A 13,843-nucleotide genomic window follows, 5' to 3' on the forward strand; every position below is an offset into this window, starting at 1 on the left:
TGTGAAGTACCATAACTCCCAGGAGGTGTCGGTGACACGAGCTCATGCATCATGGGCTTGACGCAATTGCCGTACAGTTGCCGCACAGAGACGCTGGCACTGAGCTGGTATGTACCTCTCCCAAGTTCCCCAGTTCACACCTGGGTAGTACAAGCGTGACTTCGCGGCCTAGGTGTTCGCTGGTCATAGAACTGTTGCATCCGTCCCTATGAAGTGCATCGGGGCTCTCCACATGTCCGAGATCACCTCCGATGGTGACGTCCGGAGGTAGTAGGATCCGCCAAGGGGCGTTATATCCCACAGCCTCTTGACCCTACCATAACGCTTCTTGTACGGCCGCTAGCCGACCTCCAAACTCCAATCATCCACTTCACCTCTCCCAAACATATACAGTATACAGATAACACTATGGCCTCAGACACCGCCAACGACACCGCCAACGGCAGCGCCAAGCCCCTCCCGGCCATCCTCATCCTCTGCACCTCGTCCACGGCCCCGGGCCACGTCCTCCCCCTGACCGCCATCGCCCGCCACCTCGTCTCCCTCGGCCACCCAGTCACCTTTGTGGGCGGGACCCAGCACCGCCACCTCATCGAAGCCAGCGGGAGCGACTTCTTCCCTGTGCACGCGTCGCTGACGCTGGAGCAGGGGCCGTACCGGAAGTGGGGCATGGAGCGGGCGCGGTACGCCGAGGGCCTGCCGCGGATGGTGCAGGACTTCAAGACCTTCTTCGTGGGGCAGGTGCGGGGCCAGTTCGAGAGCACCAAGGCGGCGCTGGAGGAGGTGCGGCGGCGGCACGGCGGCCGCGACGTGCTGGTCGTCAACGAGACCATGTGGTTCGGCTACCTGCCGTGGAAGTACGGCGCCCCGCGGCCCGCCGGCTGGGCCGACGCCGACCCCATGCCCCCCAGCCTCGGCATCAACGTCACGCCGCTGATGCTCGACGCCGACGCCCTGCCCGTCTTCCCCCTCGGCCTGCTGCCCGGGGACGGCGAGGCCGTGAGGGCCCGCGACCGCCTCATGAAGGACTGGTACTACACCTACGTCGTCAAGGAGGCGTACGATATGTTCCGCGACGAGATCCGCGCCTGCGGCGGCGGCGGCGTCCCCGATGATTGGATGATCAACTTGAGCGTCACCGCCCATGACGTGACGCTGCAGCTGTGCGATCCCGTGCTAGAGTATCCGCGGCCGGACCTGCCCGCCCACGTCAAGTTTGCAGGGAGCTTGCCGCCGCGCAAGGGGGGCCCGCCGGGGTTTGTGTTCCCGGACTGGTGGCAGCGGGAGGTGGTTGATAACGCAGGGATTGCCGAGGGGGGTGAGGGGAGGAGGAGTGTGGTGGTGGTCTCGCAGGGCACGCTGGCGAGGGATTACAGCATGCTGCTGGCGCCGACAATTAAGGCGTTGGCAGGGAGAAAAGACGTGCTGGTTATCGCGCTGTTGGGGAGACAGGGCGCCGAGGTGCCGCCCGGTATCTTGCCTTCGAAGGAGGAAGGGGTCGGCATCGACAACGTCCGTGTCGCCGACTTCATCCCCTACGACGCGGTGCTCAGCTACGCCGACGTCATGGTCTTCAATGCAGGTTATGGTGGGTTCACACACTGCGTTGTCAACGGAGTGCCCATGGTAGCCGCAGGTCTCACCGAGGACAAGTGCGAGGTCGCGGCGAGGGTGGAGTGGACCGGGGTTGGCATTAACCTCCGCACAGGTCGGCCGTCCCCTTCTGCTGTGGCGGCGGCTGTGGATGAGATCCTAGGCAGTGGGAGGAAGTATCGCAACCGTGCGAAAGAGTTGGCCGTTCAGGTCACCAAGGGCAACCCGCTGGAAGTTGTCGAGAGGGAACTGCGTGCATTGACTCGTGCCAGTGCTCGAGGTGGCGTCACTCGGTGAGGTTCACGTTGCTCTGCTGTTCCTGGCTTTCGAGGTCCGATACTGCATGTGCAAGTAGCCAGTGGGCTGTGTACATGTAAATAAGTTGTTACAGGAGCGAGGGTTTCACTGTTTCTTTAATCCCCTGTTCTACGTAATAGCAGGGCTTGGATAGGGGAAGCACTTCCCCCATCCTGTCCAGTGTCTTGAAAGTTTCGTTGGCGGTTTGGGACTCCGTGCTGCTGCCCATCCCTGACAGGGATTAGCAAGCCCTAAGACACCCCTATTATACGATCATGTTCACCGTGCTCCAAAGGTCTTGATCAGCGCATGCGCGATACGCGCATTCAACATTGCTATGTACGCGTAAACGCCTTATATACGTAACCGGCGCCGTGGAATGGGGTGGCTACCCGGTGACGGACGAAACGATGGTTCGGCCTTAGCCTGCCCCTTCTTCCCGACGGACTAACAGTTATGAGGACCAGTGCTGGGCGTAAAGTTTCCAGCCTGGTACATGCCGTCCGCGTCGCCGAGGCACTCCGCTGTGGTCTTCGTCAGTCACACCCCTCGCATGTGCCTGTCACGATCAATCGACACTCACCGACAGTGACCAGCTTCAGATTGTTCTGCTTAGCCCAGTTGATCAACCACGGCGTAAGCGTGTTGACAGTTCCGGGGTAGACCTCGTGCATCAGCGGGATGTGGCCCATGCCGCCGGCACCGGCGCGCTGGAAAGCCTGCTGGCTCTGCTGCGGCGACTGGTTGTTCCAGTCGCCCGAGTCGATGTCGTTGGTAATGACTTTGTAGCCCATCGACCGCATGGTCGAGAGGAACTGGCCGCCCGTGTCGAGATAAGGGGGGCGCATATAGGTCGGCTTCACCCCCACTAGGTTGACGAGTGCGTCCTCAACCCTGGTCATCTCGGTGCGGATCTGGTTGGCGTTCATGCTGCCCATGCGACCGTGGCTCCTGCACTATCTATGAGTGGGATGTTTTCGAGTCATACTAGATTTTGCCTACCATGAGTGTGATGCCACCTGGTGACCCGAGGCAAATGCCTTCTTGACAGCGTTGGCCTCCTTGTAGATGCAGCCGTACAGCGTGCCCGTCCAGAAAAAAGTACCCTTGGCACCGCCCTGGTCTAGGATGTCCACGAGCTGCGATGTGTACTGGTACGGGCCGTCGTCGTACGCGAGAGCCAGCATGCCGGGGCTGGTGCACTTCTGGATGACTACCCCGGGGTTCACGGCCCGCTTGAGGTACTCCAGCGGGCTCATGGTCGGCAGCGCCACGGCGCCGGGAACCAGCAGCAGGCTGGTGACGAGAGTTTCTGCGAGCATATTGACCTCTGGCTATTCCCTGATTCTGAATGATCCTTTCTGGCGGTAGCTGAAGGAGCAGACGCTCCTTGGCAGCCATCAACTATATATCCCCATTGCCCCGCTCTCCAGGCTCCGCTCACGAATCCGAGAGGATTCCCGGAACTGGGCGTTTTCATCAACCCCAAGGGATTATGTGGGGACTAAAGTAGTGACCGGGGCAACGGGAAGTGGGAACGCGACTCAGCCGCGCACGAAGGGCCAGCCGGGAATGCAGGCAGCACAAGAATCTGGGGTATCCGACGCCAAGCTCGCATGATAGTGGAGGACAATCCTCCGGGGTGCTGCTGGGTAAATAGAGCCATAACCATCGGTATTGGCCCCAGTAAGGATATATTAGTTCCGGATGGGGGCTGGTATTTAGCCGCATGGGCGAATGCGCTGCACGCACAGGGAGACCCAGGTTAGATGTTCTCACCGCACGGAGAGGCGGGTTCAGACCATGCGCTAACATCGATTGCGCACACGACCGAGTTCATCTAACCATGCCTGATACGGGCCCGGATCGTGATAGGGGGCGAACCTAAGACATCGTACATTTGCCGACTGTTAGATCGGTTAAGGAAGCTTGGCTTAGTAGTAAGAGGAGTGTAACCAACATTCACAGCGCTATACCATCTCATCTATGTGATTCGGCATTCAGCGCCAACCCAAGAATCGAGGTGCCCCGGTTTGAAGACATAACAGAAGAAGGGAAGTTTATGTACCTTAATGACACATTAGAAGGACACAAAATGATACTAGTAGTTGCTCTATAAATTGCATCCTTCTTGCTTCGACCCGTATCCCAACAGGTGTCTGACTCCACACATGGCGACACTTGCCACAGCTTTGCGATAATTATTCATCCAATCAAGAAAGCGTCTAGTACCTCTGGCGACTGCCCAGCGTTATCTCCTTAGCTCGTAGGAATTACTCGCTCTGTGCCTCGGTACCTTGCACAAATCCAGGGCGCGGCCAGGGCCCACCATCTTGCGTTTTGCTCCATGTGCTCAGAAGGTAGAGCAGTGGCGAGGGCCGCAAATGCAAGACAGAGTTTCAAAAGTTGCATCTTGTCTCTTCGTACTATTTTGATTGGTGAGGCCGGTCTCGAGCGTTCTCTTTGCTTATAATATGTGTTGATCACTTGTATCCATGCAAGGAGAAGGAAAGCATGGTTAGAAGGGGAAGCTTTGCTTCGTTGCACGGGCGACGCAACCTCTACCCCTGCACCGACCAAAATACACTCCGTTCTTACCATAGCAGCGTTTTAAAGTACGGCTTATGTTTGGCTCGATCAGTATGATGAGTGGGCTTTGCGAGATGGATTCACCCCTTATAGCCTGAGGAAGGGGGAGTAATTAGATAGCATGGGCCGTTTACTTGAATTTGATGACAGCTGAACTTATAATCAGCTCTAACTATAAATAACTCGACCATTTGCCTGATAGATTAGCTCCTGGAGAGAGAACGGGTTGATGATATGTATGGCAATGACACTGTGATGCATATTGGGCAATACGGATCCCATGAATGCTACACATACTAACATGATCAAAAGCGGCGTTAATTCATGGTTTATGTGCTCAGATACTGCTGTGATTGGTTACATATGCTACTTATTCATTGGGCTCGACTCCCATTCTGTGTCTCTGCCCCTGATTGCTAATCCGACGAAGCCGGGAACGACCTTTTCATCCCGTCAGATCTCATCATCAAGCCGCTATTCTGGGAAGCTTCAATGCTTCTCATTTCAGGCCAACCTGCTGAGGTTGAACTTGCCCATATCTCCCTACAACCCTTTCGCAGTACCCGACAAGATAATCAGGGACGTGTTCTCGGGCTGGTCCCTCCTCACTTCCGCGGCCCTCTCCATCATATCTACGGCCCGTCTCAAGCCATCCCAGTAGATAAAGCCCTCGAATTCAGGAGCGGGGTGTTGCTCCAGCACTTCCGCTATAATTCTCAAGCACTCCTCATCCTCTTCCGTAATTGCAAGGAGCGTCAGGGCCACGCGTGCTTGGCCGCGCCGTCCGAGATCAGAGTTGCGGGCGCGTTGATACAGCCGGTTCCCCTGCTCGCGCAGCTTTTGCTCGATGCTCGAGAAGACAGCCAAGAAGTATTCGGTGGCGGCGACGTAGTTGAAACCCGCGCGGGCGTGATCACCGCAGACCTCGTTGAAGATGTCCAACTTGAAGAACTCGAAGAGGTAACGCTCGTGTATCTCGGGTCTGCCGCTGCCGCTGCCGCCGCCCGCGCTCGCCGTCCCAGCTGGTTGCTCAGTATCTGAAGATGGCCATGAATGCGGCTCCGGGAGTTTAGATTTCGTGGCAGCTATCATCAGCAGCAAGACATGCTCGGGCCACCCGGCGGCTTTAGCCCGCCTGACGGGTTCTGTGTCCTCAAGCCGAATCCGGCCAGTAGCGGGGTCCACAACGTGATTTGCCTGCGCAAGACGGAGGAAGAACAAGGAAAACCCGAGGATGAGGTCGGCGTCAGGGATGGCGTTGTAGTTCCAGTTTGATTCTCGGTAGAGTAGCAGGTGGGATTTGACGTTGAAGTATTCGTTTGCTTCGATATCTAGCACGCTGTTATCGTCCAGATCTGCGGTCTCCTGGTTTGCCGTGAAGAGTCCGTTCGTAGCTCGACCGGGCCGGGCGCCAGTGCCAATCTTGTCCCTGATAGCTTGTCTAAATGCGAAATCCGTGGCAGGGATTTTGCCCCTGACGTAAAAAGCAAACAGAAGCAATTCCTGGAGTTTATCGCATAGGGGGACCGAGTTCTTGATATACCCCTTCTTCATAAGCATGTTGTTCAAGTGTATGAGGAGCAGAGGCTCGGTGGCTTTGTCCCAGACGCGCATGCCGACCCGGTAAGCGAGCTCCAGGCCCTCGGCGAGACCGACACCACACAGGAATGGCGAGTACTCCCACAAACCATTCGAAGTGCTGTCCGAGAAGCGAGACGGAGGGACCCCGTCGGGCTCGCGTCTGCATTTCGACTGGCCCAACCAGTCCGAAAACTGGGCTTGAAATCGTTCCAGCAGCTCACAGTTAGCCTGATGGCGATCGGATGCTTGGCTCAAGAAGCTGTCTCGGCGAAACATGGCCTTCACCTTATCTACGGCGCGCAAGAATCCCCGGTCTTGGTGCTCGTTTTGTTGGCCTAGGAAGAGGTTGATGTCACGCCTGGACTGGAACTCCTGAGCTGGTGGGGTTAACACATGGCCGCACATGATGCTGCTGAACCAGCCGCGGGAGACCATGAAGGAATCGACCATGCACTGAAGCTGGAAAACGTGATGAGGCAGTATGCGATGCCGAATGTTGGTTCCAGGCTTCTGCATGGCCAGCGAGGTGACCAGGCCGACAAACTCGTCCAGCCCAAAGAGACGCCGATGCTTGGCCCAGGGTCCTTGGGGAGACCAATCGACCTTCTCCAAGACATGCTTCTCACCCTGCGTGGCGTTATGCTGAACGACGGGGAAGGAGAAGAGATTGACCAAGTCGTAAAGCCAGTTGATCGTGTAGGATCGGCGCCACTGGATCCTCTGCTCTTCGGTGGCTCGCTGGAGATCGAGCGTAGCGTCCCAGTCGCGAATTTCTTTCAGCATGCGCTTCGTCGGTTTGCCAGAGCGTGTCTTCTGGAAGTCCTCTAGGAAATCGACAAGGGCATGATAAGTGTAGATCATGCACTGTTCCTTAATGTCCATTGTGGTCTCTTGAACCTCGCTACCCTGCTCGCCGCACACACGCACCAATGTGGGCTTGTTCTGCGCTTTTTCCATAGAGCAGCAGGCGATGGTGTGGATGATGGACTCGTAACTCTGTCTGTCGGGGAAATCGGCGAACATGACTGAGAGGGTCCGCTGGACCGTGGCGATGACCAGGTTCGACATTGTCCCGGCAACCGCGGTGTTGAGGCCGTCGTATGCACAATCACGCCAAAAGTTTTGAAGGTAAGCTCGATGATCGATCATGTCGTCCACGAGACAGCACACTGCCAGCAAGTACTCGAGGCCACCTTCATCCGTGCCCGGGATAATCCGGTAGCTCTCGAGAGGAAGGTGATCCAGGCTCGAATCGGTGGCCTCTGCAGTCTTCTGCTGTTTCTGCAGCTTCTGCCGTTTCTGCTGCTTCTTCGCCTTTGCTCCCCGTTTGCTCTTCTTTCCTCGTCCCGGTCTCGGCTGGCGGGATCTCGAGATGGAAGTTGGAGCTTGGCGAGATTTCTTATCAGACTCTTCACCGCTTGATTCTCCGGATTCTTCGTCTGAGTATCCGCCTCTCTCTAGGGTCAGGACGCTGAACTTGTTTTCCAAAACAAGTCGGTCAAGATCCTCTTTAGCTGGGAGAGAGTCAGCAGCAGTGCCGGCATCGGCGCTGCTCTCGGGAGCGCCATCCTCCCAGTCCTTCCCTCCCAAGATGTGGTAGGCCTCGGTCAAGGCGTCAATGAAATGCTTATGCGAAGCGTTGCTCTTCTTAATCTCTGGGTCTGCGCTTTTCGCGGCCAACTGCTCAAATAACTTATGAGTGGCGGTACGATTATCGATAACGGACCGGAACAACTGGAAAATGACGGGCGGAACGCTGGTGATGTGATCCGCAATGAGCCTGGATAATTCCACTAGTCGGGATACCGTGATCTCGCCTGTGGTATTCGCCGCTGTGCCGTCATCGTACGTCTCCTCCAAAGTCTCGATGATGTTGTTGTAAGTTTTGATCATCCTGTATAACCGCGTCAGTCTCATTCTAGCCGTTCGTTAGGTCAAACAATAGTCTTAGTTGTACATACCAGTACAGTAGCTTGCTAGTGTCCCGCTTGTATGCGAGATAGTTGCTATGGCTTGCCATGATGACACAAACCAGAGTACTATCCGGCAGTCGGTATCGGCACACGTTCGACTTCAGGAGAACCAATACGTGAGCTTCGTAGGACAAAGGTAAGAGTGGGTGATATGATGGAGGATTGAGGTTGTAATTCTTTGGAGGAGGATTCGTGGGAGAAAGCCGCTTTTATACTATCGAACTGACGAAATAAGACTTGAAGACCAGAGAACCTGGAGTGAAGAAGACCAGGGCGACGGTGTGTAAACAAGTGGTGTTAAGTACAGAACAGAAATGTGAGCCTACCTTGCTCTAATTTCAATTTCTAACCTGAAGACTCACAGAGTTGCCATAGTGTATAAATATCATATATTAACCACCCGCCATGGCTGTTATGGCAGGTTGTCAGATCTTCGTCCGAAGCCCCCCCGGTAACTCCACCCTAAAAGTGAATATTTATGCATGATCGAGCAAGTGAAGCATGGGTCATCCCATTCTTCTCCTAACTTTCACAGGTGGCATCAGCCGTACATTCACCGATCTCCCTGGGCCATCGCTTGTTCTTTGTTCATCCGGTATAACAATCGTTCAAGCACAACCTAAACTTCACCCTCAAGTTACCTGTTGTTATGGCGGACTAAACGATACCTTCCGTCCTGCTATACCGGACTGTTCAAAATAAAAATGTGGCTTCCTCAGTAGTTATGTGAAGCCGAGTGAATACCCGCCACAGGGCCTCCTTAAATCTACACTACTACCATCAGCAGAACTGTTAACCGAGCCCTCTTTAACCGACTCGAGCTCACCAACAGTCTACGTTGTCACACGAACCAACGGCGTCCCCACGACCATAGATCCCGGTCGACATTAACAACGAAGCAAGCGCTCTCACCTGCCACTACCGACACCATGGCTGTCCCGATCGGCAACCCAAAATATTTATTCGTTGCGCCAATGGCCAAGCCAAATGTTCTGCCATCGGCGGCAGCGATAGGCTCCATAACAAGGACGGGGATCATACGCCATCTGGGCAGAGCGATAACAGTAGTGGCAGTGTGCACGGTGCCCCAGATATGCCCAGACGCCGGCGGTCAAACCTGTTTCGTCCTCGAACAGAAAGGCAATGGCCGGGACCGTCGGCAATTGACCACCTAAGCTGCAATAATTAGCTTCTGTTACAGCCCGCGACGCTAGGGGGAAACTACCTAGGTTTGAGGGTGGTTGGGTTAGAGTTGATGTTTGATTATTTATAGGGAGCGGGCTGGGTGGATGATTGCTCTGAGTCGTGTATTCAATCTATGGATTCCAGATGAGGTAGGGTTACCCTGTCCCGTGTTTTTGAATGCCGTTGACATTTCTTGTGGCTTAAGAACGACATGCGGTCATCTCGGAAGGCCTGCTTGGAGCGGGCTCATCTACTCCGAGGGGCTTTGCACATGTCAAGTCGTCCCTTGCCCTTTGCAAACCATCCAAATAAGAAAACTCTTGTCGGCCAGGCGAGCTACGGCCGCTTATTTCACATGGCTATCGACGGATATTGGGGCCCTATGTGCGAGTTTACCGGCACCCGGTTCCAGTCGGATGCAAAGCCAAGCCAATTCTTAAGCCAAGCCAATGCTAAAATTATCGAGATGTTACTACTGTACGACGGAAAATAAGGTACATTAGCTATATGAATCCCCTGACAACGGATACGCGTCGCAAGGACTAGAAGAAGCTAAACTTCCACTGATTGAGAATTCTTCATCCACGACCACAACCGCAGTAACGTGTGGGGTTTCGTTGCCAATGTTGCTAGCCATAATGTCACTCTCTGGCTCGAGGCCAACGACGACAAACAGTTCAGCAAGATGGTTATCGGGCCCTCAAAGACAACCTATACCGCTACAACCAAATATGGCCACGCTCACAGCTGGACTCCCAACTCCCCTACCGACCGGTTTCAGCTGCATCTCAGTAAGTCTAACTGCAATGCAGTTACGTAGATTGTCAGAAACGCAGTGAATTTCCCGTACACCTTACTCACGCGATAGCTCGCGTCTGGGATAGATTTTAACGTCGCTGACGATGATTGCACGGATCTGGACGTGGCCTATATACGAGGTTGGGAGTGGCCCCCCCTGCTGTGCGCCAGGGTGGTTAGTTGCCTGTATAGGTACCAGGGAGGCGCCGTGTGTGTGTGTGTGCGTGCGTGTGTGTGTGTGAATGGGTGGGTAGGTGGGTGGGTGTGCTAGGGTGGTTTCCTTACAACGGCCCCCTCCCACCTCTTTAACAGAGCTACGCGATATAGGGTGCGGCTTTGCCTTACCTTAGTGTATAGACGTTACGGACGTATAGATTAGATAAAGAAGGTAGCATAGTACATCTCATGCCACTGGAGAGGCAACCTCGGCCTCTCTAACTTCCACCCATATCACTACTCTTAATAATACAACCCTTGCACCTCACCTACAACTCCCCTATCACATCCCCATCACTTTTGGGGCGTGGATGAGCTTAGGCACCGCTCAATCACCGTCCCGGCTAAGGCGACGGACCACAGTCGTAGAAATATTTTTGAAGCGTGAAGCGTACCAACCGAGTAACATCAAGAATCCGTATGAACCTGTGCAAACGACGGGAAATCCGCGGTCTTAGCGACATGTCATCTCGCGATGCCCGCGAGGGAGTGGTCGTTTGGGAGAGAACTTCACTGTTCGCCTATCTCTCATCGCAGGCACCGACATCGCCATCGATTTCCTTGAGGCCGCCAACGGCAATGTAGACTACGTCACGCCAGCTCTGTACACCGCAGAGTATGACATGCAGCTGAGTCTGGATGGAGGTCTCGAATGCATTATCTCTTGCTTTGTGTACACATCATCCCATTGTTCCCTTTCCTCTCCCAGCAATTCCAGGGGTGTGTACGCAGTAGGGCGCAGGGGTATTTGAAGTTTTCATTTTCTCATAGAGCTCCATAGGTCCAAACACGATCGTGTGGTGGCCAAGGAGACATACACGCGAAGACCGCCCATCCAACACGCCAGATCTCTAAACCGCCCTATAGCCGACGTACACATCCAGATTATGCCGCCGAGGTAGGTAAAAATCCTAGCCAGACTTTGTTTCAGAAACCCCCCTCTCCCTTTCCAACATCAAAAAGAGAATACCGTCTAACGCCCAGTTTTTACATGCAAGCAGCGCCGTCGATACCAATCACCTTGCCGTTGACCCACTCGCCGTCCTGCGACGCCAGGAAGCAGACGACGCGCGCAATATCGATGGGAAGACCGACGCGGTGGAGCGGAGACCAGCCCGCAGCGTACTAGTAGCAGGGGAAAAACGAGTTTCAGTATCATGATCAACCAAGGTCTCGGGGGGCCGAGAATGGGAGTGGTCTTTACCTCATCGACGCCCTCGTTGTCCAGTTTGTCACCGTTGGGGATGTACTCCCTGCACACGGCGTGGTACATGTCGGTCTTGATGCCGCCGGGTGCAATAGCATTGACCGTGATCTTCTTGTCGCCGAAGTCTGTTTTAAAAATTTTTTAGTCTCCCCTCTGTCAGTCTAAAACAGCGGGGGTGTGACGGAACATACCAATGGCCATGCACCTGACAAAGGTCTCGATGGCGCCCTTGCTGCCCGAGTAGACGGCATGCTTGGGGACGCCCTTGGCCTGGCCGGTGATGGAGCCCATGAGGATCAGGCGGCCGCCGACCTCGAGGTTCTTGTAGGCCTCGCGGGCGACGAAGAACTGGCCGCGCGTGTTGATGTTGAAGACGCGGTCAAACTCCTCCGGGGTGACGTCCTTGACGTGGCCGAACGAGACGACGCCGCTGTTGGAGCACACAATGTCGAGCCGGCCGAACTTCTTCTTGGCCTCGGCGAACAGGTGGACGATCTCGTCGACGTTGGCCACGTTGGCCTTGACGGCCGCCGCGTCGGTCCCGTTCTTCCGGATCTGGTTGACCACCTCCTGCGCCGCCGCATCGCTGTTGGCGTAGTTGACAATGACCCTGGCGCCGCGGCGTCCCAGCTCAAGTGCCATCTCCCTGCCGATACCGCGGCCTGTTAACCCCGAAGATGGGGGTCGGGGTTAGCTGCGGGTCCCAAGTGTGTGTGTGCATGGATGTACATCATCAGATCGCCCGCGATCGACCGCCGCGCGATGGATCACAGTTGGCCAATGGCATTGCAGGATACATTGGTGACAAGCTCACGGGATGTGGGAGAGGGTGAAAGCGGCTAGCCAAGTCGGACTTGGAGGTGGGGTAAACATTGAAGTACCGAACCGTCCGGCCCGCCGAGCCCAGCCCAGCATTGAATGAGGCTGAAATGCAAAAGCTGAAAAAGAAAAAGAAAAAAAAAAAAAAAATTCCGAAATGGGAAGGGAAACACGTCGAGAGGAGGGGGGAAAGGGGAAAAATAAAATAAGTAAATTAGCATTGTACATACCGGCACCCGTCACGAGAGCAACCTTGCCCTGCAGCGAAGCAGAAGCCAGTCCCAGCGGCCCCGGGATGGCATCGTACTTGCTCGCCGTGTTGGAAGTGACACCGGGCATTTTGGTGGTGATGGCGGTCGAATCCTTTGGAAGTTCTGTGCCAGAGGAGGTCGAAGACTGGAGTGGCGGCTTTCCCTCGTGCTTGTCTGAGCCAGAAGTGTTTGGAGAGAGGAAGCAAGACACGAGGGAGCGGAAGAGCTCTGTTAATCTCATTCCCAGATGCCTCTTTCTGCACGGGGCAGGACCTCGCGAGTCGGTGGGGAATAGGGGTGGTGGTCGGACAGAGCTGAATCGATCGGATGTAACTCACGGCCTGGACTGGCACCGATTGGAACCTTATATATTAGCTGCATCGCCGGTTGCGTGGTCCGGCGTGGTGGGCAGGGCGTCCTCGGCCGTCGGACCACGTTGGAGGAATGCCGGACTGCGGTTTCCGGACATTATGCGACTGGGCGACATGGAGATATGCGTGGCATGGGGGGAATGTGCGTTGGCTCCAGGATTCGGCCCATGCCATGGACACGCAAGGGATTTGCCATTTGTCCCTGACAAATTATTCCCACAGCCTCGGGTCGAAGAAGACGCGACCTCGGCCGAGGGGATCGCCGCCTATTCTGCGTTTCCACGCAATGGAACCCGCACGTCCGCCTCCAGCCGCACCACAACCTGCAACGTCCTTTGCCAAGCGCCAGCGAAGCGAATCTGTCCCCGGACATTGGCTGCAGCGGCGCAAACCACGTTACACCTGAATCAAAGTCCGACGCCCGTACGCTTCCGTACGTTCCCTGTGTCGCTCTCTCACACTCTCTCCTTCGTCTCTCTCCCTTTCTCTCACACTATCTCTCTCTCGTTTTTTCAGTTATTATTATTATTATCTATTATTACTCTTATTTTCGTCGTTTTTCATATCAGCTCAGCACTGCCTGCCCCGACCCGTCTCCCCAAAGCAGACGTGGCTTCGGACCGAGCTTATCAAAATGCTTCAACTACCACCGCATGTCGTGCTATTCCAAATCCACGCGAGTCCGATTGCCAATACAGGGCGGCATTCCTGAACCTTACCACTAATTTGTACTTGTGGCTCCCTCGGTCTTGTCCTGTAGGACGGCCGAGGCACAACCGCCGAACTCGGGCACTCCCTGCCCACTAACTATCTGCTTGGAATCGCCGTCATCTCTTCATTTAGGCCGTGCTCTCCTTAGTAGACTCCCTTCGTACCTGTCCAAGTAGTCATAGTTAGCGTATTGCCGGACCGGCTCGTCCCTCGAACTTGCGGATCCTAGTTTGCCCTCAGATGCTCCTTGAG

General features: G+C 55.2%; 4 protein-coding genes across 4 annotated transcripts; 1 reads left to right on the forward strand and 3 right to left on the reverse strand.

Annotated features, from left to right (window-relative positions):
* Positions 1-408: 408 nt before the first annotated feature.
* On the forward strand, positions 409-1,890 carry MFIFM68171_08318 (Glycosyltransferase Family 1; the record flags this gene model as incomplete). Its single annotated transcript, XM_071063738.1, has 1 exon — positions 409-1,890. One exon carries the CDS (start codon positions 409-411, stop codon positions 1,888-1,890), a length of 1,482 nt encoding a protein of 493 aa, XP_070919839.1.
* Positions 1,891-2,337: 447 nt separating this feature from the next.
* MFIFM68171_08319 (Carbohydrate Esterase Family 4) lies at positions 2,338-3,212 on the reverse strand (the record flags this gene model as incomplete). Its single annotated transcript, XM_071063739.1, has 3 exons — positions 2,338-2,414; positions 2,474-2,841; positions 2,893-3,212. 3 exons carry the CDS (start codon positions 3,210-3,212, stop codon positions 2,338-2,340), a joined length of 765 nt encoding a protein of 254 aa, XP_070919840.1.
* Positions 3,213-5,022: 1,810 nt separating this feature from the next.
* MFIFM68171_08320 (DUF6604 domain-containing protein (Fragment)) lies at positions 5,023-8,080 on the reverse strand (the record flags this gene model as incomplete). The annotated part of the gene is made up of 2 exons (XM_071063740.1): positions 5,023-7,954; positions 8,022-8,080. 2 exons carry the CDS (start codon positions 8,078-8,080, stop codon positions 5,023-5,025), a joined length of 2,991 nt encoding a protein of 996 aa, XP_070919841.1.
* Positions 8,081-11,219: 3,139 nt separating this feature from the next.
* Positions 11,220-12,597, reverse strand: THR1_2 (Trihydroxynaphthalene reductase; the record flags this gene model as incomplete). Its single annotated transcript, XM_071063741.1, has 4 exons — positions 11,220-11,357; positions 11,437-11,564; positions 11,631-12,101; positions 12,489-12,597. The coding sequence occupies 4 exons, from the start codon at positions 12,595-12,597 to the stop codon at positions 11,220-11,222; spliced, it is 846 nt and encodes a 281-aa protein (XP_070919842.1).
* Between the last annotated feature and the right edge of the window lie 1,246 nt (positions 12,598-13,843).

The sequence above is a fragment of the Madurella fahalii genome (assembly GCF_045866475.1).
Source record: "Madurella fahalii IFM 68171 DNA, scaffold_4, whole genome shotgun sequence".
Classification (NCBI taxonomy): Eukaryota; Fungi; Ascomycota; class Sordariomycetes; order Sordariales; genus Madurella; species Madurella fahalii.